This window comes from Toxoplasma gondii, chromosome XII (genome assembly GCF_000006565.2).
Source record: "Toxoplasma gondii ME49 chromosome XII, whole genome shotgun sequence".
NCBI lineage: Eukaryota > Apicomplexa > Conoidasida > Eucoccidiorida > Sarcocystidae > Toxoplasma > Toxoplasma gondii.
The window spans coordinates 206,101-227,573 of NC_031480.1; the positions used below are offsets into that span (position 1 = coordinate 206,101).

The 21,473-nt window shown below is 51.2% G+C and overlaps 3 protein-coding genes across 3 annotated transcripts; 2 read left to right on the forward strand and 1 right to left on the reverse strand.

Moving 5' to 3' along the window:
- Positions 1-280: 280 nt before the first annotated feature.
- On the forward strand, positions 281-5,647 carry TGME49_300110 (hypothetical protein). Its single transcript, XM_002371693.2, has 4 exons — positions 281-2,502; positions 3,412-3,544; positions 4,167-4,390; positions 5,140-5,647. The coding sequence occupies exons 1-4, from the start codon at positions 2,248-2,250 to the stop codon at positions 5,389-5,391; spliced, it is 864 nt and encodes a 287-aa protein (XP_002371734.1). The 5' UTR covers positions 281-2,247; the 3' UTR covers positions 5,392-5,647.
- A 1,474-nt stretch (positions 5,648-7,121) lies between these two features.
- RON2 (rhoptry neck protein RON2) lies at positions 7,122-20,877 on the reverse strand. The gene is made up of 10 exons (XM_018782383.1): positions 18,599-20,877; positions 17,797-18,465; positions 16,739-17,032; positions 15,207-15,431; positions 14,134-14,241; positions 13,683-13,763; positions 12,958-13,167; positions 12,274-12,498; positions 11,115-11,264; positions 7,122-10,576 (listed from the first exon to the last, which is right to left on the reverse strand). Exons 1-10 carry the CDS (start codon positions 19,143-19,145, stop codon positions 8,646-8,648), a joined length of 4,440 nt encoding a protein of 1,479 aa, XP_018635197.1. The 5' UTR covers positions 19,146-20,877; the 3' UTR covers positions 7,122-8,645.
- On the forward strand, positions 19,674-20,480 carry TGME49_300090 (hypothetical protein; the record flags this gene model as incomplete). The annotated part of the gene is made up of 1 exon (XM_002371691.1): positions 19,674-20,480. One exon carries the CDS (start codon positions 19,674-19,676, stop codon positions 20,478-20,480), a length of 807 nt encoding a protein of 268 aa, XP_002371732.1.
- Positions 20,878-21,473: the final 596 nt, after the last annotated feature.

Sequence of the window (21,473 nt, forward strand, 5' to 3'; positions counted from 1 at the left end):
GGAGCAGGAGGGAGACGGGTCTGTGCCGTTTCCTCGAGTGCCCGGGGCTGAATACGCCGGCGCAGACGAGTTACCTCAGAGTAAGCAGTTGCGGCTGCATGCGAACCCCGGAGCTAAGCATGTCGCCACCTAACCGCTCAATCTGAGTTGGAGGGGGATCGGACGAAGAGCTGCGGGCGATCCATCTCAGATCACCTCCCGTCTCGAACTGGTTCCTTCCTAGACTCCGTCGAGGGAGAAACCACCTATCTAGATCTGGAAATGACCGCTAGACGTCTTCATCGTTTTGTGAGAAAGGATCAGTCTTCTCCCGTGCGTTTAGGAAAAGCCATATGTCAACTGCATTATGCCTCTCACGCCAGAGAAGTCGCGCTATCCATGGCGAAACGCAAATCCATGTCTGTATCGTGGAACACAGATCACGCTTGACGTCGCACACAGCAAGCCGTAGTCTCTATCAAAAGACGCAGACTGCATTTCCTACCAAGTGACAAAAGTCCTGCTGCATCCTGAAACCCATATCCCTGTCTTTGTCGATGAATTTACCGGCACCGGCGCAGCTGTGAGAAAGTCCAAGCCGGCCACGGAGCCGCAGTGCTGAATACGTAGAGAGCGGCCTCTGCTCTTCTGACCCACAAGAAGAAACGCGTAACTCCCGCATTACTCCAGATGATTAACAGTCGTTCGCGGCTGAATCTTGTTACACATCACAGGAGCACCTACTTCAACAGGTGAATCAGTCACGACCCTACCCAATTGCGTGTAAATACAGAATTATATGACTCTATGCCCTCTGAAGATAGGGCACTACGTATCCACGTCGTTTCCTTGGTTTGGACGAGGGAGGACAGAGCGTAGCCTTTCACCTTTTGTCTTTTATTTTATGGGCAGTGTCGGAATCGAACCAATACTTGCGTGCTTGTGAAGCAGAATGGTCTTTTCGTTTGCCAAATCCCTTTAATTCGTGATACCTTGATGGCAAGCTCGTGTCTAAGCCCTGCTTTATGGTGGAATAGCACTTGCCGGGCCTACTACAGACTGACGTATCGATCCACCTGACGGGCTTGTGCGGTCAGAAAGCAGAAAATGCCTCGTTTTGTGCGCGCGAGGAAGCTGCGCACTCGAGAACTTTCTTCAGACTCTGTAGGTGCCTTGTTGGCTTCTGGACACGACCTGGGCTGAACATGTCGGCGAAACACAGCGCAAAGAGAACCGCGAAGACGCCCGTGGCAGCCCGAAGTCTTCGCCAGTCAAGTGCAGAAGCCGGAAGGAAAGAAAATGTGACAAGCACTGAAAAAAACGCGGGCTCGTGCTAAAGGAACAGGCAGATGCGCATTTATTGGCAGGACAACATTGCGAAGCGCGCATGTGTGCTCTGCTCGGTGTCTCATGTCTCGCTGAGGCGATGCCATTCAGGAAAATGGTCCTTGGAAGAATGGGCAGAAAAGAAATCGGAACTCAGAGGGTCTCCGCGATCCTTGTGTTCTGCTTTGCGCAACACAGAACGTTTTGACGGGTTGTTCACCGTCGTCCGCGCTTCTGCAAGTCCTGAAAAGCTGCTCCGCCGCAACGCGAAATCGGGGAAGCAGCGGCGCGCATTTCCGCAGTGTATTGTGTACGCCGGAGAATTGTCAAAGTTCTTCCCGCAATGGAACTCTTTGTTACGTCTTCGTTCCCCAGTTTTCGGGCTCCTGTTTCGCAACACATGCCCAAGTGGCAGCATTAACCCCATGCGTCAGCTACCTTGCCCGTTTTCTCTCTTCCTTTCCACTATGTCAAGACCTCCCTAGGTACTTTGACTCCGCAGATGCACTTTCTCTGTTTCTTCGCGCTTGCAGATCTCCGTACTCTCTTCACTTGTATTCGTCCGCTCCTCTTTCATCATAAGCCTTGTTTTCTGTCTCTCCACCTCGTCCGTTTTTCCTTCGTACCCGCTCGTCTGCTCCTTGCCTTAACAGTTCGGTGTGCCCCTCTTCTCGGCTCTTCTGACCGCGGTTCTTCCTCTCTCTCCTCCCTTTCTTCCGATTCTCTTTCTCCCCTACCGTCTTCTTTTCTTCTCTTTCTCTCGTCTCTCGCCTCGCAGCGCCTCCGCGCCTCCAGCGCCTCCGCGTGCCGCGTGTGCATCTGCTTTCTCTCTCCTTTCTGTTGTCTCCCCTCCCCATCTTCCTTCTGTCGCGTCTCCTCCCTCCTCGGTCCTTTCCACTTCCTCTCGCCGCCGAGTCTTCTGCGCTTTCCCTCCGCTCCACGATGGCGGATGCAGCTTCTGCTGCATGCAAGCCTCGCTCCGGATGCCTCCCGGTGGCTCTCACCCCCTTCACAGAGAGGAAGCTGAAGGCGCTTGCATGCGCAATGCTCGAGGGCGAAAGACAGGCCGACTGGGAGTGGACGCGCGACGTCGTCGTCTGGATGGAAGAAGAAAAAATTCGACTTTACCCGAGGCACAAACGAGACGCCATGCGCGTCGTCTCCGACAAACACAAGTGGTGGACCCTCATGCTTCAAGTGAGACGAAATGCAAGCCTCTTCGAGAGAGAAAAGCTTCTCTTTATGACACACACGCCTGTCTGTCTACTTTCGCCTGCGCCTAAATAACGCGGAGAGCGAAAAGAAGGTTGAGTTTTCTCTAGGCCTTGTCCGCATGCGTCCTCCATCAGAGACTCTTGAAGTCTGGAATCTGAATCGACCCGCGCCTTCACCTTCCATGTGGACTCTGGTGTACAGACTCTGCTGTCTATACACATATTTGAACATATACATATGCACATGTATATGTATCCATCTTGCTTCTTGGATACATATATATATATATATATATATATGTATATGAATGTCTATGTATGCATCTGTGTATATGACTGTATATACATGAACAGACGTGTACGCGTGTGTATGCGTATCTGTGGTGGGAGCAAACAGTGTAGGGAGTCGTGAGCTGACATGGAGGCGCTGCTACAGTGCGAAAATGAGAATTTCCAATGTTATCTGGCCTGTGTTTCCGACGTTGCTTGAAACCGCTGTACAATTTCGAGAGAATGGAACGTGGACCACTATCTATTTTTATGTTATATATATATATATTTATGTATATATATTTATTTATTTTTGATATATATATATATATGTTATATATGTTTGTGTTGTGTCTATGCATAGAGATATGTATAGATACTTGTGGTTGTATTATTTGTCAGCCTCTCGAAGGTGGAGAGAGAGGCGAAGGGATCTGCAGAAGAAGTACAAATACGTCTCATTTTCTTATGAGTGTCGTTCACAGACCGACGCCAACAGGAACCTCGTCGTACTGGCAGGCCACAGTGGCTGCAGTCTCTGTATGTTGTGTGCATGTGCAGATACACAGATATACGTCCATGTTTGTGCGTTTGTGTGTGGAGTTCTTTGTTCTGCATGAAGTATTGCCGCGATCTAGAAGTGCAGTTAGATGGCGAAGGACCAGCACCTCCATGTACACCCGAGAATCTTGCAGGTTTGCTGGACGTTCTCTCTTCGGTTGCGATCGCCGACATTTACGAAGACGCTCTGGAAGGTCCGTTGTCAATACTTCATCCGAAGCCTCCAGATGTACTCGAGGTCACATTCAGTGGATCCACAGTTGGGACGGGCAAAGTTCAACAAACGCAGGTTGAAAGCGAAAACGTTTCCCTGCCGTCTTCTCCCTGCCCCGCGGTTCGTCTGTCGTGAATACTTTCGTGCATCTCTCTATGTTAGCAGATTCGCTGGTGTTCTTTCTCTCCTTTCTAGTAGACATTTCAGCCGTGCTGGTGTCGGTACGCGACCATTCTTCCAAGCGGACTGTTTTATCTGCGAACTCCCTCAGTCTATCTCTGCTCTTTCTTCTCGAACGCCGGGAGGAACACGAAGACGAAGCCAACGCGTCTCTCTCTTCTCAGTTTCTTATGGAACTCTGTGGTGTGGGGTTCGAGAGCAATATCCGAAAACTCACCTCACTGAGGAGCTTCTCGTCAAGAAGGTGCCTGTGCATGCGAAGCTGCGTCTGGCATATGGCTCAGGTGTATGTACACCGGAACCGCCAGAGCACCTCCCTTCCCTGGAGTGTCTGGAGGGCGCAGCGACGACACCTGCGGAGCATATCTTTCGGAACCTTTTGCTTCTCTGGAGTCTCTTTGTCTTTTTGTCTTGTTTTCCAGGCTCTGAGCTTCCGATAGACTGTTCATCTCCTCTGAACGCGCTGGAAAAGAAAGCCGCGTCTGTTTCTTCGGTGGAGAGAAAGCGAAGCGAGCAAACGCATGCAGATGGAATTGCAGAGGACTTGCAGGCGCTTCGGCAGCCACTGAACTCCGTCCTCGCCCGCATGCACCTCCCTCTTCTCCAAGAAAACGCGGAGAACGGAGAGATCGTCTCTGCCGTCAAGGTGAGATGCCGGCTTGAGGAAATGTGTGCGTGGGCAAGGCCGCTTGCGAAGCACAGAGAGAGGACTGAATTTACATTCAGCTGCGAGAGAGAGAGGACAACGTCTGCAGGAATTAAGGAATGCTCCAGTGATGAGATTCAATCGGAGGACAGTGGGGAATGAGAGAATAGATAAAAGGTAACACCCGACATGAGAGGGAAACGAAAGCAGTGTGCAGAGACTTCTTCAGTTTAGCAGGGCGAGAAAGAAAGAAATGTAGGAAAAGAGATCGAGGTGTACATAACCAGATATTTTTAAAGATAGAGATACAGATTCAACGTACACTCGAGAGAGCATGCAGAAACACTGGAGGTCGAGACAGTGGACGCTGCAGCACTTCTCTGGGGAGGAACCGTCGAGCTACGCTGGGGGGGGGGGATGAGGGAGAGGGAGAGGGCGGCTATGCATGCTTGTTGGGAGGTAGTTTCTGCTTACTTTCCTTACGAGTCGCAGCATTTCGAGTTCTTCTCTGCTGGGTGTCTTCCTTCTCTGTACCCACCCTTCGGCGGTTGCTCTGCCTCCCGCCTCGCCGTTCCTCTTGTGTCTGCGTCTCAGGGATTCAGGTTTCTCTCGTCTGTTTCCCGTTTCGCTCGTGTTTCTCCCCTCTCTCTTCTCTCGTCTCTTCCGCGTTGCTCCGCTCCCGTCCTTTTCTCTCTGTTTCCGTCTCTTCGCATCTTTTCTTTTTCGGCGGCCTTGCTGTCGTTGTGCAGGCCGTGGCTATGCGCCTGAAGGCGCCCACTGGGTCTGAGCAGGGCGACGAGATCCTGCAGGATATGGCAGTTGCATGCCCTCTCCCTGTTGAGAATTCTGCGTTTTTCAAGGCGTTTGTGTGCGGACTCCGGGCGCTGCACGTGGAGAGTCTCCGGGAAACGCAAGCAGAAATAAATCAGCTCATTGAGGCGCTTCAGGCTCTTATCGCGGATCCAGTCACTGATAACAGACTTGGCCGCGTAGGTATATAGTCTGCATGCGTTTTGAAAGACGCACGACAGTTTACCCCCTTCTCGCTCTGTCTTTCCTGCCCTTGTCGTCACTCGTATTCTCTCAGTTCTTCTTCCTTCACATCTTCGTCTTCCTTTCCCTCGACCTCTTCTTCTGCTGCCTCTTCTTCTTTTTCTTCGTCTCCTTCTTCAACTGTCAGCCATTAAACACACACTTCTGCCCATCAGGATTCACACACAAGGCTCTGGCACACACTACATCCTTGCTCAAACCCACATTTATATATACATTTATATATATAAATATATATATATATATATATAAGTGTCTCTACTCTGTATGTCTGTCTATACGTGCATATGCAGATTATTTATGTATATATTTGTGCATAATGGAAGTTCCTGTAACAACGACAACGCTTTCGAGAATCGCGTGAGTCTTTCGACTTTCCAGAAAAGAACGCACCCGTGCTTCTCTGAGACGCCCACAGAGCGAGCTGAAATATGTACACCGCGTTCCGTTGCGCCGGGAAAAGAAAGGCGATTTTCTCGACACCTGGATTGCTCCCATGATTTCGTGTCTTTCTCGGAATCCAGTGCCGCAGTCTCTCCTGTGGCAAAGCTTCTTTCCTATCCAAAACTCCTGCATGCACGTATGCGAAGCTACACCTACACACACCCATCTCCACGTACAAACATATTCAAGAAAACTATAAATATATATATATATATATATATATATATGTATATGTTGGTCGATGCACCTGCGCTTCTCTGTTTCTGTCTCCACATAAACAGAAATGGATATTTGCATATGTAGAAGTGCTCTGATCGCGTGTCTGGCGCTTTTAGTGTTTGTGGGCCTTTTCTCAAGAGCCTTGAAGGGCTACTGTATGTCTAGGAAGCGGAAGAGAATTCTGTTAAACTCTCACCCCCTCTTCGTCACGTTTATCGTGGAGAGACTGAGACCCGCGAGAGGCCTGCGAGGCATAACAAAAAGCCTTTCTTTCTCTCTTCCTTCTTTAGCACCCTGTTCAGTTGCAAATTTCAAAACCCACAATGGAGGGAGTCCTTTGGGCCTGAACAACCTGCTTTTTCTAGCTGAAAACTAAATACGGATTCCACCAATTAAAGCTTTTAACTGACATTGTATTTGATTAAGCTCTCCAGCGTCTCCTTAGTTGATGCAGTGAAAGGCTGTGCTCTGCAGCCTTCTCCAAACGAACATATGGCAAAAAAGAACACGATTCGAAACACCATTCTAGGCACTGATCCGTCCAGTCATCCATTACCCTCCATATTCCTACTCCCCACACAACGGCTACGATAGAGACCTGCGTATGCATGTTTTCTCATATCTATGTCTATATATATATATATATATATATATATATATAAACGTGTGCGTGTATTTAATATGTTTTTGTGTACCGTTGTTGACGTAAACGCACACATATATCTATATGTTTACACGTCAACGTATGATGTAGAAGCAAAAATACTGTTTTGTGTAGAGAGTCACGTGTGCAGAAATCCAAGTGCCGACACGCGTATCGATGTATCTGTTTTCACGTCTATATACGTCTGCTTATTTTGTGCTGTTGTGTCGCCGAAAAGGTGGAGGCGGTAAACGAGGGGAGGTTGAAAGTTCAATGCTTCTCGCTCTGAGGCGTCTGCGCGGATGCTCGAGAGCACGACTGGAGGTTTTCCTTTGATCGAGAGCGAAGAATTTAAAGAGAAGACGATTGTGTGTTGAGAACACCAGCGAGTGGGGAAGACTGGAGAGTGGAATCGAAGAAGAGACGAGTTAACGTTGAGCTGATGAGACCTACGAAAGGCTGCTTCGTGACGATCTGCGGAATACAAAAGGACTGCGAATGGTGTGCTGAAAGACCTCTTTCTCATGGAGGGAGTAAAGACAGTTGAAGAAGTCGAATAAAAGACATGTTTAAGAGACGTGAACACACGACAGTTTCCCCGCAAATGTGTTGAATCTCGACGTCTCACCACACACTCGAAAAGCGACAATTTTTGAAAAAAAAGGCAGATGGCCATACATGCACAAAACACGCGAAGATTTCTCACACACGCCTCGGGACCCTCTCAGCTTTTTCCTGGGGATCGTTTTCTTCTTTAACACACGTAAAAGTTGCCACTTCCACTTGCGTACGAGCAATCAAACTCAACAGAACCGGAACCTCGAGCTCGAGATATGGAACCCTTCACGCTCGATGAAAGAGAGAAACTCATTAAAACAGATTTTTCCTCCCAAGAACAGCCGCAGTCATCGCGCCTGCTTCAGCTGCTCCGGAGTCACACTTCAGAGACACTCATCGATCGAGAGAGGTTTGACAAGCAAGTCTGAGCGCCACCCTTGCTCCGCACCCAGTCGACGTGAATCAGAACAGTTTCCTGCCCGATAAGCGTTTGTTGTTGCTCTTTTTCGCATAAACAGACGAGCAAGAAGAGCGGCTTCCTACTCCATAAAAGTTGGTGTTTGCCTTTCTTTTCCACGGAAACTGAGGCGGACGAAACGCGGTTCTCCAAGAATTCTTTTTCAGACCCTCCGCCGCTCCCCTTTACGGCGAGGTTGGACTCCTCTGGCGACTCTTCATGTTTCCACTTTTTTCCACTAACACTTGGTGAGGAGTTCCCGAAGGAAGATCCGCCGGAAGTCAACGCTTCTTCACCCTGGACAGAGTCTGACACACGCATTTCAAGAGTTTCGGCTCCCCCGTTCCCTGCTTGGATTCGCAAACGCTCTGGATTTCGAGTGCACGATCGATCCCTGGATGTTCAAAACAGAGAGAGGCGCGCCCATGCTCACTCTGGAGACGATTCAACTCTTCTCGCCGTCTGTAGCCACTTCGTTCTGCCGACCTGGTCGCGAGGTCGGAGGCTTACACTTTCAGATCTTTGGAGGCATCCCGAGTTCCACTTGCCCTTCCCAGGAAAAGAAGTCCGTGCGAAGACGACCGATGCAGCCGAGCTTCTCTCAACCGGTTTTTTGTGCTGCCCTGCTTTCTATGCTACACAAGAGCGTTTTTCCCCCGGAGTCCCCTGTGACATTTCTCTCCCTGAAAGAGACTCGAGTTTTTTTGTCTCCCGCGTCCTCCTGGCGCCAACGCGCTCACTGCCTCTTTTTCCTACCGCGCAACCTCGTGTTCTCTTCTGTTCCTTCTGCAGAGACGAGCGAAAAGCGTCCACTGTCTGTCCTCCTCGTCCAACGCCTTCGTCTTCTTCCTCGTCTGTTTTTCGGACGTTTTCTCCGTCGTTCAGGCTTTGATGAGAGGCGCACTCATGGGGAAGACGGGGGTCGTGTACTTGATTTCGAAGTCTTGGACGAAGGGCTCTGGAGGCACGCCGAGACTGTCGAGTTCGGTGTCTCCCCAGCTGCTTGGGTTGTGCAGATTTCTGGGTCGAGGCGGCTGCTTCGTTTCCTGTTCCGTTTTTCTGTAAGTCTGCGAGGCTCTCCGGAAGAGCGCGTCCTTCAGTCTGCCGCGCTTCGCCCACCAGTTCTTGAAAGGCGCCGCAAGCCACCTCTTGAGGCGCGTGAAGGTGTGTTTGAGAGCCATTTCGAACTGCAGCAACACCTTGATTTCCGACTTGAGGATGTTCCAGACGGAGACGACGGCCATGGGCAGCATGAGGTACGGCGCCATGCCTGCGAAGAGGCCGACTTTGAGGAAGTCTTGGGTCGCCACTCTCGCGGCGCTCGTGGTGGCCTTGGCGATGGCCTGCGGCGCGCAGGTGACTCCGAGGATCTCGTTCGTCACGCAGGAGACCGGCGGCGCGCCGCCAATGTCTTCCATATGTTGCACGATGTCTGCAACATTCAGCAGCGCGTACAGACCCATCATGCCGAGCGTCAAGACTCCGATAATGGCTTGCTTCCGCGACTTCCGCCGCTGCTCCATCCACTTTCGAATGTAGTTCCCGTAGTACGCGGCCTGCATGTACAGCGCAGTGCCGAGGTTCGGATTGCCCATCTCCGAGTTGACCTGTCCCGCAAGCTTCATGGCGTAGGTGAACCAAGTGCTCGCGCCGAACTTCATCGCCTTCAGATTCTTTTTGGACGTCTTGTCGAGCATGTTGTCGAAGAAGTCGATCTGCACAGAGAGACTAAAGCGGAACGCGTTCACGTGGTGTGGACTGTTCAGCTTCTCAATTTCCTTCGCTCCCGAAAAGTCCTTCTCGTACCCCTTCAGCTTCTTCGGATTCTGCAGATTCGGCATCACGAACGCCATGACCAGCTTCCAAAGCGCTTCGCACTGCTCCATGCACATCGACCGCTGGAACTCCTTCTTGCGCTCTTCCTCCGGCAGGTTCGCGTAATCGTAGTGAATCGACAGGAAACCTTGGTTCCGCGCAGTGGCAGCTGCTACTCCCTCCTTCCGCAATTGCTCGTTTGCCGCAGAAATCGTGTCGAAACCAGGAACTCGCACCGACGCCTTCGTGTACCCTGCGACGACGTCTTTCACGAGCTCCATCCAGCCGTCGGTGATGAAATCGTAGAGGCGGTCGTTCTTCACGACTTCCGCCACCGAGTTGATTTGCCTGCAGGTCTGAATCACCTGCCGCATGTCGACCTTCACACCAAACCAGACGGCGTACTCGCTGCGTTCGTTCTCTCTCAGCAGCGACAGAAAAAAAGTCTTCAGCGCCCGCCCGGCTCGTCGCAGAAGGTTTTTGCTCTGGTGCACGCGCTTCGCGATGCGCCCAAGAAAGATGGTGCCCTCGGCCTCAGCCTGGAGGCGGTCTCGCGAGTCCTTCACGAGCAACGCAACTGGGTCGCGCGCGTTCAGTGCTGCTCGGCCGTACGGGTGTCGCAGATACGCGTTGTACGCCTCAAGCCACTTGGAATTCAGCTGTGCATCCCAGTTCGTCAGATTGGGGATGGGGATGCCGCCAAACGACATCCCTTCTGGAAGCTTCTCGCCTCGTGCCAGGCGACGCTTGATGTCCCCTGGAATTCCGTGCTCTGCCCACCTCTTGATCATGTCGTCTGTCTCGCGAACGAGACCCCTCTCATGCAGCCTGTGCGAGCCTTTCTCTGCCGCTGACTGGCGCGAAACCTCCCGCGCCCGCACCTCGTGGTACATGAACGCGTTCTGATTCACTTCCAGGTTCGCCTGTGTGTGGGTGATGAAGTCAAACGCCGTCACGATGCTCGACAAGACTGTCGGATCCAAGCTCCGAAGCAGTACTGCACAGACATTCAGACAGTTAGAGACAACGGGAGAAGCGACAAGGGATGCAGCTGCTTCTGTGCAGAGATGCGCGGGTCTCTCCAGGTCCGCGGAAACAACAGAGAGCTGGCTGAGAAACGCGGCCATGACGAGGAAAACGCTGTTCGAGCTGCGCCAGGCACTCCAAAGTCTTCGAGAAGCCTCTTTCGACGCACGCAAATCCTTTTGTGGCGAAACGACATGGACGAGAAAAAGGGAGAAAAAGATGTGCGTCCGTAGAACATCTCCTCGCCTATGCAACAACAGACACCTGCTGCAGTCTACACGAGAATTGTGGTGCTAAACTGAGATGCAGAGATCCTTCGCGGGGCTGGGCGAAAGCCACTTCGCGAGGGTCGTAAAAACAGTGCAAGCTTCTCGAGAAAGAAACTGAACAACTGCAGGGAGACACAGAGTCAAGATCGAAAAGTCGGACTGAGAAACAAGCCTCTTCACCCTGGAGCGGCGTGGACTGACTCCTCGCCTGAGGCGAAAACCAGATGCTTCAGCACTTACGAGCCTTCGCTTCGCGCGCCATGTGTTTGTGGTTGACTTTTCGCATCAGCTTCTTCAGCACCGCGGGAGTCCACTTGGAATTCAAAATCCGCATCGTCTTCTTGTTTCTGCTGACACGGGTGTGTTGCCTGTCGTGCAGCGCCGCGGGGTCTGAGAACAAGCGAAAGGAACGCGTCTCTGTCTCCACTTCTCCCCTGGGAAACGAACACCGTCTACAGCCTCCGAACGAAAACGCAGAAAGAACAAGAACTACATATACATATGTGCGTCAAGAAACATCGCCGAGTGGATAGTCATGAATATATATATATATATACATATATACATATATATACACATATAATATACATAAGATATATATATATATATCTGCACTGGGATCTGTATACGGAGAGGTGGGTGCGTATACAGATGTATACACGGAGACCATGATTCCTCTACATATACGCTTATACAAAAGAATCGTATAGAGATGAGAAGAGCCACACTGTGAGGGTGTGCCGTTCGCGCGCCGACATGCCAGGCAATGTCTGGTGCGCGAAAAATGGAGAAAAGCCTTGGAGAAACTCGAAAGTGAAACTCGAAAGCATCCAAACGATGCCTGCAGTTGAAGCGGAGGCACGCCCCCAAAAGAAACATATGCGAGCGAAACGCAGTTGGTTTCATGAAGACGCACAGAGCCTATAAAGCGTATAAAACCTTGAGGTTCTCTCGATATCACTTTCAGAAACAAGTCTCCTTTGAAAGTTGTTTTCACCTTCGCGGAGAAACGCCGCTCAAACAAGTGACATGTGGGGTGTCGACAGCAAACGCCGTTTGACTTATGGACAAGTGATACAACTCTGAAGATGTCGGCAAACCTCACACCCAAGATCGGGGTGACTCTCGATACACAGAATGCGAGAGTCGAGTTCTCTGCAGGAGGAATAAATTGTCGCCTTCGTATCTCTTCAACAGTGAACCACGGGCACATCGCAAGGTTTTGTGGATTCTGACATCTTGAACAGAAAGGAACGAGTAGTTGGAACACCTATCGAATCGACAAAACGTCTTAATCAAGGTTTTGTAAATCACTCGAGACCCTCTGAGCAGTGTGGCAGAGTGGAGGGAATCGCTTTTATCTGCCTTGGTGAGTTTCGGTTGATGTCTGAAAACTTGCCTGTTCCAGAGACCGCGAATCGGAAGAGAAAGAGGGCGTTGACAGCGAGGGGGTCGAAGCTGCACCACTCTTGAAAGAATTTAACCTGCCCGGTGCGCATGAACGCCATCAACGATCTCTGAGATCTCGGGAGATTTCTTCCTTGACTTAGCTTGTGGTATTGGTTCGTGAGAAAGGTCCGGAAACTCGATAAAAACGACGTCGGCTGCGCGCAGAACGTCCGAGCTGGTGCGCAGGGACGCCGAAAGAAAAATACAAAACCTTCAGTGAGCTCATGTTCTGCAGCTCATTTCACCTCAACTCTGGTAGACACGTAAAGCTCCCCTTCATCTGAAGTTCTCGAACGGGAACTGACAATGAAGTCCATATAAACAGATGCGCGCATCTACCCTACTACTGCATATGCGCACGTGAGCTGTCGGCATGATTTTAGCTGCATGCACATAAGTACCTGGATATTCATACATGGGTGCATGCGCAAGGTTACATATATTTGTAGATATGCGCCGGTATTTACGTAGGTCGAGATCCACTTGAGGATACTCGAGTGCAGACATGTGAGTTCATGCATATAGATGAACGTATAAAGAATTACATCCGTATAGATATGCATCGATATAAACGCAAATAGATACAATTGTGTGTGCATGCAAGTGGACACATGCACATGTATATTTTTCTTACAATTGAGCGCGAGGAAGATGGCGGCTCTGAGTGCGTAAGGGTCGTTTTCGGGGATTTTCTTTCGAAGCTTCGCGAATCTCGACTGCTGTCTCTTCTCGACGAAGCTCTTTCTTTGCGAGATGTAAGCCTCCAACTTGCTGCGCATGTCTTTCTTCAGGAGTCCGTTTTCGACGTTCATGAAGACACCGAAAGACATTGAGTCTTTTGCAACTGAAAAAAGAAAAGCACCATTTGACTGTCTGCCTTTGAGAAAAGGGTGACCATAACGTTCCCGTCTGTTCTCTTTCTGAAGTCGAAGAAACCACTGAGCTAAAACGCAGTAGAACAACTCGCGCCGACCAGCCTTCTTCTCCTTGCAGGTCTTTTGATGATTTGCAACTACACTTCGCGGGATGCATTCCTAAACGCACATCTCACCACGATGTTCGAGTTTGAACACCGGTTTTTCTGAATATTTTCGTGCACTTTGATTTCTGAACAGACAACGCATACGTTGACCTGTTTGCCTGCTTTCTGGAAAGAAAACCTCAGCGCTGTCTTGTCGAAACAAGTCAAAGTGGTGTTCCCCAGGAACCCGTGGAAGCAGCGTCGATGAAAGGTTGTTTTCTTCACTTTTCACTGTTCACTTTACTTGGATCCCCTATATACACTTTCGTCTCGATCACGGAAACTTCAGTTTTACTCCGCCACACCGTTTCTCTGTCTGCTTTCCTCTTCTTCCTCACTTCTGTCGTATTGTCTGAAGAGAGCGCCGCTGCTCTTCGCCATCAACTCGCGGTCGTCGAACCACAGAGTGCGCTCGAAGACTGCGACGAGAAGCCACACGGAGACTCCACAAAACATGAGGCCGCTAACGAGCGCAGTTGAGGACGAGTCAAGACAACTTGTTTTCACGGAAAAGCGACGAGCTACAAGCGCGCGTTCTTGTCGACTCAACACGAGCGCCTCACGCGTCGAATACGCATTTGAAGAGACACACCCTGTCACCGGGATGCCAGCATGTTGTTAGAGGCTACAGATCCACTCCGATCATGTCTTTCGAGCCCGCCTGTACGTGTGAAAGAAATGTACTCTTTTTCAGGTGCCTTTGCCTCTTCAGCGCCAGGTCCTGCGACGCAATTCGAATGGTGGTACATCTTTGTGAACACGCACACCGAGTTCGTGTAAAAGTCTCACTTTCGCCGTAGGCAGTTGGGTCCGCCACAACTTTTCCCCACCGCGTCCGCCAGCTATGCGAGAACGGCTCGGCGATGCTTCCTGTGATTTGTCCGACGTGACCGCTCCCTGCAAACGGAGAAACGCAAGTTCAGCAGTGCGTGCAACGTCTCGTCATTCGAGATGTCTCTGTTGCCCTGCCTCCCGGTCGAGAAACTATGCCCCGACATACACCTGACGCAGGTGAAAAGCGGTTGAAAATGAAGGTCTCGAGAGATATTGCCGTCCCAAAACGACGACAGCTTCGAATCTGTGGTCGCGAGAGAGTCCGAGCAGAATCGTCTTTACGCAGTTCAACTAATTCATCTCAGATAAGTAGGAAGACGCTCGACAGATAAGACAGACGATATGATATCTTCAATTTCTTCTGTTACGTGAGAACATCAGCTTCCAAGTTAGCACTGCGTGTCTGAACCATACACGGCACTTTCGAATCCACCGTGCGCCGTTGACAGAAGGAACTCCACCAGAAATACAGGATTCATACAGGCAACACAGCCGCGTCCAGTAGGCCACAAACTCGTAGTGGATACGCTTCCGAGAGAACACTTTGGAGGAATTCTTTCTCAGAGAGCACCACACAACTTGCCAAAAAGACATCCGTAGAAAAGAATCAACACAATCTGAAACCCTGACGTCTCGCACTAACGGAAAAGGCAGTCTAGGATTGCAAGGTGAAGGAAAAATCTAACACATGAAAATCAAGAAAATCTAAAGTAAATATGAAGGTCAAGAATATAGACGTCTCGGACGCAGCAAGCTGCGATAGTGTGGTTTAAGACCTTTACCGGCCAACGAGACGGTTTCTCCACCATGAATATCCACCATCTTTTTGCAGAACAGCACCGGGGTCCCCCTCAGGCGACGAGTATGAGGGACAGACAACCGAGTTCTCTATGGCTGCTGCTACGGTGGAGACCACTAGGCTCGATGCATCTGGTGACTGATGACCATCCAGAGTTGACCTGCGACTCGCTTTCCTGCGGTTTCGTGGAAAGAAAGTCTCGCACTGCGTTTCAAAGGAATCGACATACCGTATCCCGTGACCAGGTTGAACGCCTTCTTGGTACGGAGAGAGTCTTGTTGTTCGTGCGGCTCTAAAGCGCGCACAGGAGCGAGAATTGTTGCTTCGTAGTCGCAGACCGGGGACAAACCTCGGCAGGTGCGAGTGTGAATTCTCGCGCTGTTAGTTGCGGGGTCGACGAGAGGCTCGACGCCAGTCTTGTATTTTCCAAGTTCATCCATCAGGTCGATTTGGACTGCAGAAACACGCAAGTCGATCGGATACTCCGAGCGATTTCCGCACCCCAGACGCGCATCATTCGACGCTGCAGTTGAGCGTTGAGGCAGCGAACGCTTCGTCGGACTTCACAACAAATGGAGTGGACGAATGACAGAGAGACAGATGGTCGCGATTCCGAGTTTGATGGAGAGAAAACGCGGGTGCGTGGCGACGGTCATTAGGTTACGTCGGGCAGTAAAACTGAGGCTTGGAAGCAAGAGAGGCCACAATGTTGACGAGGCGAACAGATTCAAAGGGGAAATTGCATGCAGCTATTCTCTCAGGGGGTTCGGCTTCTTTTTTACACAATTCGAGAAATTTTCAAAAAAAATTCCGTTTTTCTTCCACCCATTCTCGGTCGCTAGGGGCCATGTGTGGGCATCTGGTTCCACGCTTGTTCGAAGCGAGAGGAGGAAAACAGGCGTCTGCGAAATCGACTGGAAAGAAGCAGCTTGACAGCCCCGTCCTCGGGAGATGAAAAACCTGTCCCAGAAGGCACCGACTTGAACTGTGAAAGAGATGGTGGAAGGAGTACAGGAATGGAGTGTAACGGAACACTTGACCGAACCTGCGATAGATAAACATATCTTGAGTGTTGCCACTCGTAGGAAGAGCGAGAGCAAACTAGTCCTCAGGTGACAGGATGACCTGGAAATAAAGAGACCTGTTTCTCGGGTGATACAACCTTGTTTAGAAGACCGCGGGAGGGTCGACGTCAAATCCCCCCTTTTCCAATCTCTGTGTGTGGCACCTTGGTATCTTGAAGGACAACATGCATCTCGTGCACCGTTAAAACGGCTGCATGCTGTTTGCTTTTTCTAGCCGTTTGTAGGTGGTAGTGCAAGAGATTTCATGTCCTCTGCCTGCGCTGCCTTCCGAAAACGCATGCCCCCATTAAAGAACCTAGGATAGAGACACAAGATGTAAACACAGACGTCTGCCAGGCTCTGTACTCTGGGAGGAGTTTGCCTGCTTCCAGTCATCCTTGATTTAGATCCTGCAGCTCTTGTTCACCTCGGGCTTCTCTACCTATTTTCTTTGAAAGCTGGTCTCAAAAAAGAAGAGTCGTTTTCCCAGACCTGACGCGATCCCCTGAGAGATCCGAATAAAGCGCGACAGTTTGAGTTACACACAACGCTTTCGTTCCGCCTTTCGGATTCTTCCATCTTCTAGTTCCGCCATCATGTCTACCGGTGACCTTGTACGGAGTCGTTTGTCTCCAGCTTGTCCCGTTACCTTCCCAGTCGTCGCTCGACGGTACAGTTCCACATCGACGTGACTTACTCTGCTGAACGCCGTTGAGCACTAGTTCGAGGGCGTCGCACAGCTGGCGGTGGAGAGGCAACATGTCTCGGTTTTTGTGCTTCCTCGCGCCCCCGGTCTGGTACCAGTGTTTCTGTCCACGTCGCTTAGGTCCACGGTGGTTGTCGCACATTTCGTCGAGCATCGCGAAGCCTGTGTTGTTCCCCGCAGAAGCTGCCAACGAGACCCAAGAGTGAAAAGGCTTTGACGGCGAGGCTCCGAAGAAAGACTCGTAGTCCAGGTAGGCAATCATCAGGGTCAGAACGTGACCGATAGCTGACAGAAGACAGAAAAGAAGGGACGCAAAAACACGGGAGATTCTTCGATGGTGAGGAGGCAGAGACATAGGAATCTGCCGCGGCCAACCCCGAAGTGAGAAACGGTGGAGTGGCAAAGAATTCCAAAGGCTTTTAGAGGCGACGAACTGGGACACAAAGCCAAGGATTGGAGAAGGCGATGCACGCGGACTGCAGAGTGGCTAACGCTTTTCCGCCCCAACGCGTTTGTCTCTGAACAAACGAACATCTCTCGAGGGAGTGGCGGAAGACCTTTGAAGAGCGAGAAAAGCGGCCATTCCCCACCTAGGACGTTGACTATGCCTCAGCAGTGGATGACAGCGACAAGCAAGTTTTTCCCGATGGCTTCTCAGCAGAAAAGTTTCTTGCCGCCTGACTTTACGAAACACTAGTCGATCGCCCAACCTCCACATGTGTGCTGTCTGGGAGCGAAGTCGTTGTGCAAGGACAGTGGAAATGTCACATTTTTTCGTTTCCAGAGACTCCATCGCTCCTGCATCTCTATGGTGGGCCAGAGTGAGTTTGCTCGCACGAGACGAGCACGCTAGAGGAATGTCAGCATGGCGGACGGCCCCAGAGACAGCGACTGCATGCGTCGGCAAACATTTTATCGCAGACAAGTGAGCATCCACCAGTGTTTCGTGCAGATGGTGTGTTCTATTCTTCTGGAGACGAAGCTCTGCGTACTGCAAGGAGTTTCCTGGAGCTCTCAAAACGCACTGAGCCATGCAGCGACTTCCTTACTGTAGGGATTCGGCCCTAGGCGAAAGATTTCGATGGCTGCAAGCAGCTGGTCGGCGCTCCCGTTGTGCTGGTTGGCTGTCGCTTGCGCTTCATTTCCTTCGTTTTCGAAATCACCGCGGTGCGGTGGCGCGATCCCGAGAGCCTGCGCCACGGCTTCGAGGAGCTGCTGCTCCGTGTAGTACGGATTTAGAAACAAAGTCGGGTGGCCAAAAAGAGCCGCAAGCTTGCAAATCAAGTAGAGGCCGAGCTGCATACCAACAAGGCGCTTGGAGGTCGGACTTCTCTCCTTTTCTGTCTGGTTACTTTGCACAGGCACTGGACGAGGCGCCGGAGGCGTTGCGTACACGCGAATTCCTGAGGGGACGGCGTCAGTCATTGCAACTCGCACTTGAGGTCCAGTTTCCAGAAAGGACGGGACGGCACTCGAACCGCGGGGATCCGTGGTTGACGTCGCATGCATTTCCAGGAGAGAAAGCTCGACGGACTGAGAGACTGACCAGCGAGCAGCATCGCTGCCCCTCTGTTGGACATAGCTATTCGCGACTTCGTACATTTTCGCGGGGTTGCTGCGGCTCTCGTACTCCTCGTGGAGAACCTCGCGGAAATTCACCGGAAGTTGCCGCAGATTGTGCAGAACGGCCACGGGGCACCCCTTTTCCGCGGCCCTCACTGAGAACAAAAGACAGAAGACCACACATAACGGACAGAAAAAGCTGGAGACGCGTCAGGGCATCTAACCGTGCACCGTGTTTCAGCTGGAACTGTGTGAGTCTCTCTATTTCAACCACACGCGTCCGCTTACGCTGAACAGCCTCGATCAAACCCTCGTCGCGAAGCATTCTCTTCAACTGGAGAAGATTCCGTTCGGGCAAACTCGGCGTTTCGGTGTCTGGCACCCAGCCGAAACTGATTTGAGAACCCCCCGTGGTCTGCACTTCCGGAGGGGTTCCGCTCCAAGACCAGGAACCGTGCGGCAGAGGCCCGCCGGCGGTGAGGACGGACAAAGTAAAGCCTTCCTGTCGGCCTCCGGCATTTCTGACTTCGAATGTACGAGACGAAGATCCGCGTGTCGACGCGGTGTAAACTTTGAGGTCTTCGGGTAACTCTTCATCGACAGTTTTCACCTCGATTCGCTGATACCCCGTAGGCCGGAAAGTGCGTGGGCTGGGTTGCGGCCGCAGACCCGGGGTGGCGTCCGAGTCAGGTTCTGCAGCGTCTGTGAAAAGAACGGAAGAAAAGAGTTGGAGAGCAGAGCGGGGAAAGCTAGAGAAGAAGAGTGAATCCGCTGCAGATAGAAGAATCAGGACAAGAAATGCCCTGCCCAAGGGCAGGCCAGCGCGTTTAGTCATGGTGACGTCTGGAAGGCCGCGAACTGTTGAAAGCGAAAAAAAAAAACAAGAGCTCTCGTCCTTCGCCTCAGAGTCTGCGTGGTGGGAGCAAACGAGAGAAAAAAGAGGCGCTTGCTAAAACGAGTGCAGCGCAGTACAAGTCATTTTGAGAAGCCAGCTGTAGCTGCCTGGCGAGCGCAAATTCCCTGCTTGTGAAATTGGATGGATGGAACGCCAGAAGAAAGGCCTCATTTATATCGTTTGAACAAGGCAAACGAACCGCCGTTCTGCCCCCACCGGGTGGCGCCGCTCGTCGAAACAAGACAAATGGTAGAAGTTTTCGAAAGTACACTTGCAAGACAAGGTAGCTTTTCCCGGAGAGGAGCTGACCAGGTCTGGAATGGAGACGCAGGTCACAAACTTGCGGACAACAAAAAAGACATGAAAAGGCATTTACGGACGAGGGGCCATCGCACGCAGAGCCGAGGGCCGTTAAAAAGACAAGGAAGAAAAACCACGCGCGAAACAGAGAAACCCCCTGGCAAAGCTATGGTAGGTGGCGGCCACACGATTTCGTCGCGGCCACACGTTGAGTCGTTGCTTGCATCGGAATTTAGGGGCGACCTGAAAAGACCGGAGTTACAGAGGAGAAGCAGGCGACTCTCTGTCACGGCAGTGAAGCTCTTTGGCGACTGTATTGAAATGTTTGCGGATAATGAGGACCCCAGTCGCCCTCTTAGGCCAGGTGACTCGGCCGCCGGCGGCCTTCCCGAGGACCACAAACCCGCGGTTATCCCGGCTCGTGAGAACAAGATACGCGCACCGCGGAAAAGTTTCAAAACTCCTGGCTGTATGGGTTCCGAATTTCTCCACAAGGCGCTTCGTTCGCGCTTCATAACAAAGACACAAACGAAAAAGGGTCCCAACGTAACCGATTTGGGGGGAAGCGCGAAAACGCGGCCGATGTTCCGTCCTCCTGTTGGATGCTCTCAAGAGGTCCCTCAAATAGCCAAGCCAGAAAACGGCAGACAGTATCATTCGCGCCTGAGCTTGATCAGCCTCGTCTGGAATTCGGGCAGTGCCGCAAAAGCTCCGTTCGTGGCATCAATCCCACGACTCCGGGCAGCCTTGCATAGGACCGACAGACGAGAGGCTTGCGCTTTTGTTCAACTCCCCCTTTCTGTACAGTTCTGCGAGTGGGTTAGTCGACGTGCTCGTCTCAAATGTTTCGCGACACAGACACACACTTTTAGAAGCGAAATCATAAGCAAGGAATGCCGCCTTCCTCTTGTGAGAGAGCCAAGGAGGCTCTTCTTGTCTTGTATGTCTTGTCCGGCAAGACTGCTAGCTGGCTAGCGCGGCACCCGACGCGAACAGAATGACGACGGGATTCTCGGGTCACAGTTGAATGGAAATTCTACGCATCCTCGTACTCAAGAGGGATAAAGCGTTGCGACTCACATCTCTTAAGTCGCCGTCGCGAGGAAGAGTTAAAACTCCCGTTTCCTCGATAGACACGAGGGACACGCAGGGGCCGCCGTAAGTGAATCACGGCAGGGTGGCAACGAAAACTGCCTCCGGCGTGCGTGTTGACACACTCGTGATTCCCTTTGCTAGATGTCATTCAGAAAGGCCGCAGAATCTCTCTCACGTAATTTCATGTGTCTGCATGGCAAAATGAGCGGTGGTGCCACTTTGTAGCGTAGGAACTCTGCAGCTGCGCCGTTCATGCCCAACGTGTGGCGGTGCCGTAGTGTCGAGGCAAGGTTTATAAGGGATAAATGAAAGGCATTCACTGGTGTCGCTAGTTACAAACGACATAATTGTCACTTCTGTTTTATGTTTTTTACTTAGGCGCATCGACTCGTGTTACCTCGGACTATTGCGTCCGTATCTTCACAGACACAGGCAGGGGGGGGGTAGGGGGGGAGCACAGAATTTGATGACGCAGCGTACTCTAGTCATGCGTAGGCTCCAAATTTTTCTCCGGAATTTTAGAAAGCACCTGAGTGAGTATCATCGCCTCATCCTACCACTTAGAGTTGTCGGATCACTAAGACAGACTTTCATCCTTGTTTAAGTAGTTACTCTCACAATCAAGCCTTCTTATTATTTAGCCTTTACATTTATTAACTTTAATATTTCATTTGTATGAAAATAGAAGACCCTGTGCACCTCCGTTACTCTTTAGCAGGCGGTGAATGACTTCTGTTTGACAGAGGGTCCCGTTTGAAGGTACTGGGGTGTTGCCGGTAGTAATTGTGCCAAACAGTGCACGTCGTACATCCAAACAGCATGAACGAGAAACCAAAAGTTCTTCACTTCTGTGTCGATATCAGCTGCTTTCTG

Coding starts and splice junctions, on each gene's coding strand:
- TGME49_300110 (XM_002371693.2), top strand. CDS start 2,248: ATGGCGGATGCAGCTTCTGCTGCATGCAAGCCTCGCTCCGGATGCCTC. Junction 3,545..4,166: donor TTACGAAGACGCTCTGGAAG/GTCCGTTGTCAA, acceptor CTTGTTTTCCAG/GCTCTGAGCTTCCGATAGAC. Junction 4,391..5,139: donor AGATCGTCTCTGCCGTCAAG/GTGAGATGCCGG, acceptor GTCGTTGTGCAG/GCCGTGGCTATGCGCCTGAA.
- RON2 (XM_018782383.1), bottom strand. CDS start 19,145: ATGACTAAACGCGCTGGCCTGCCCTTGGGCAGGGCATTTCTTGTCCTG. Junction 18,466..18,598: donor TTTGATCGAGGCTGTTCAGC/GTAAGCGGACGC, acceptor TTTTGTTCTCAG/TGAGGGCCGCGGAAAAGGGG. Junction 15,432..16,738: donor GCTCAACGGCGTTCAGCAGA/GTAAGTCACGTC, acceptor GTGTTTCTGCAG/TCCAAATCGACCTGATGGAT.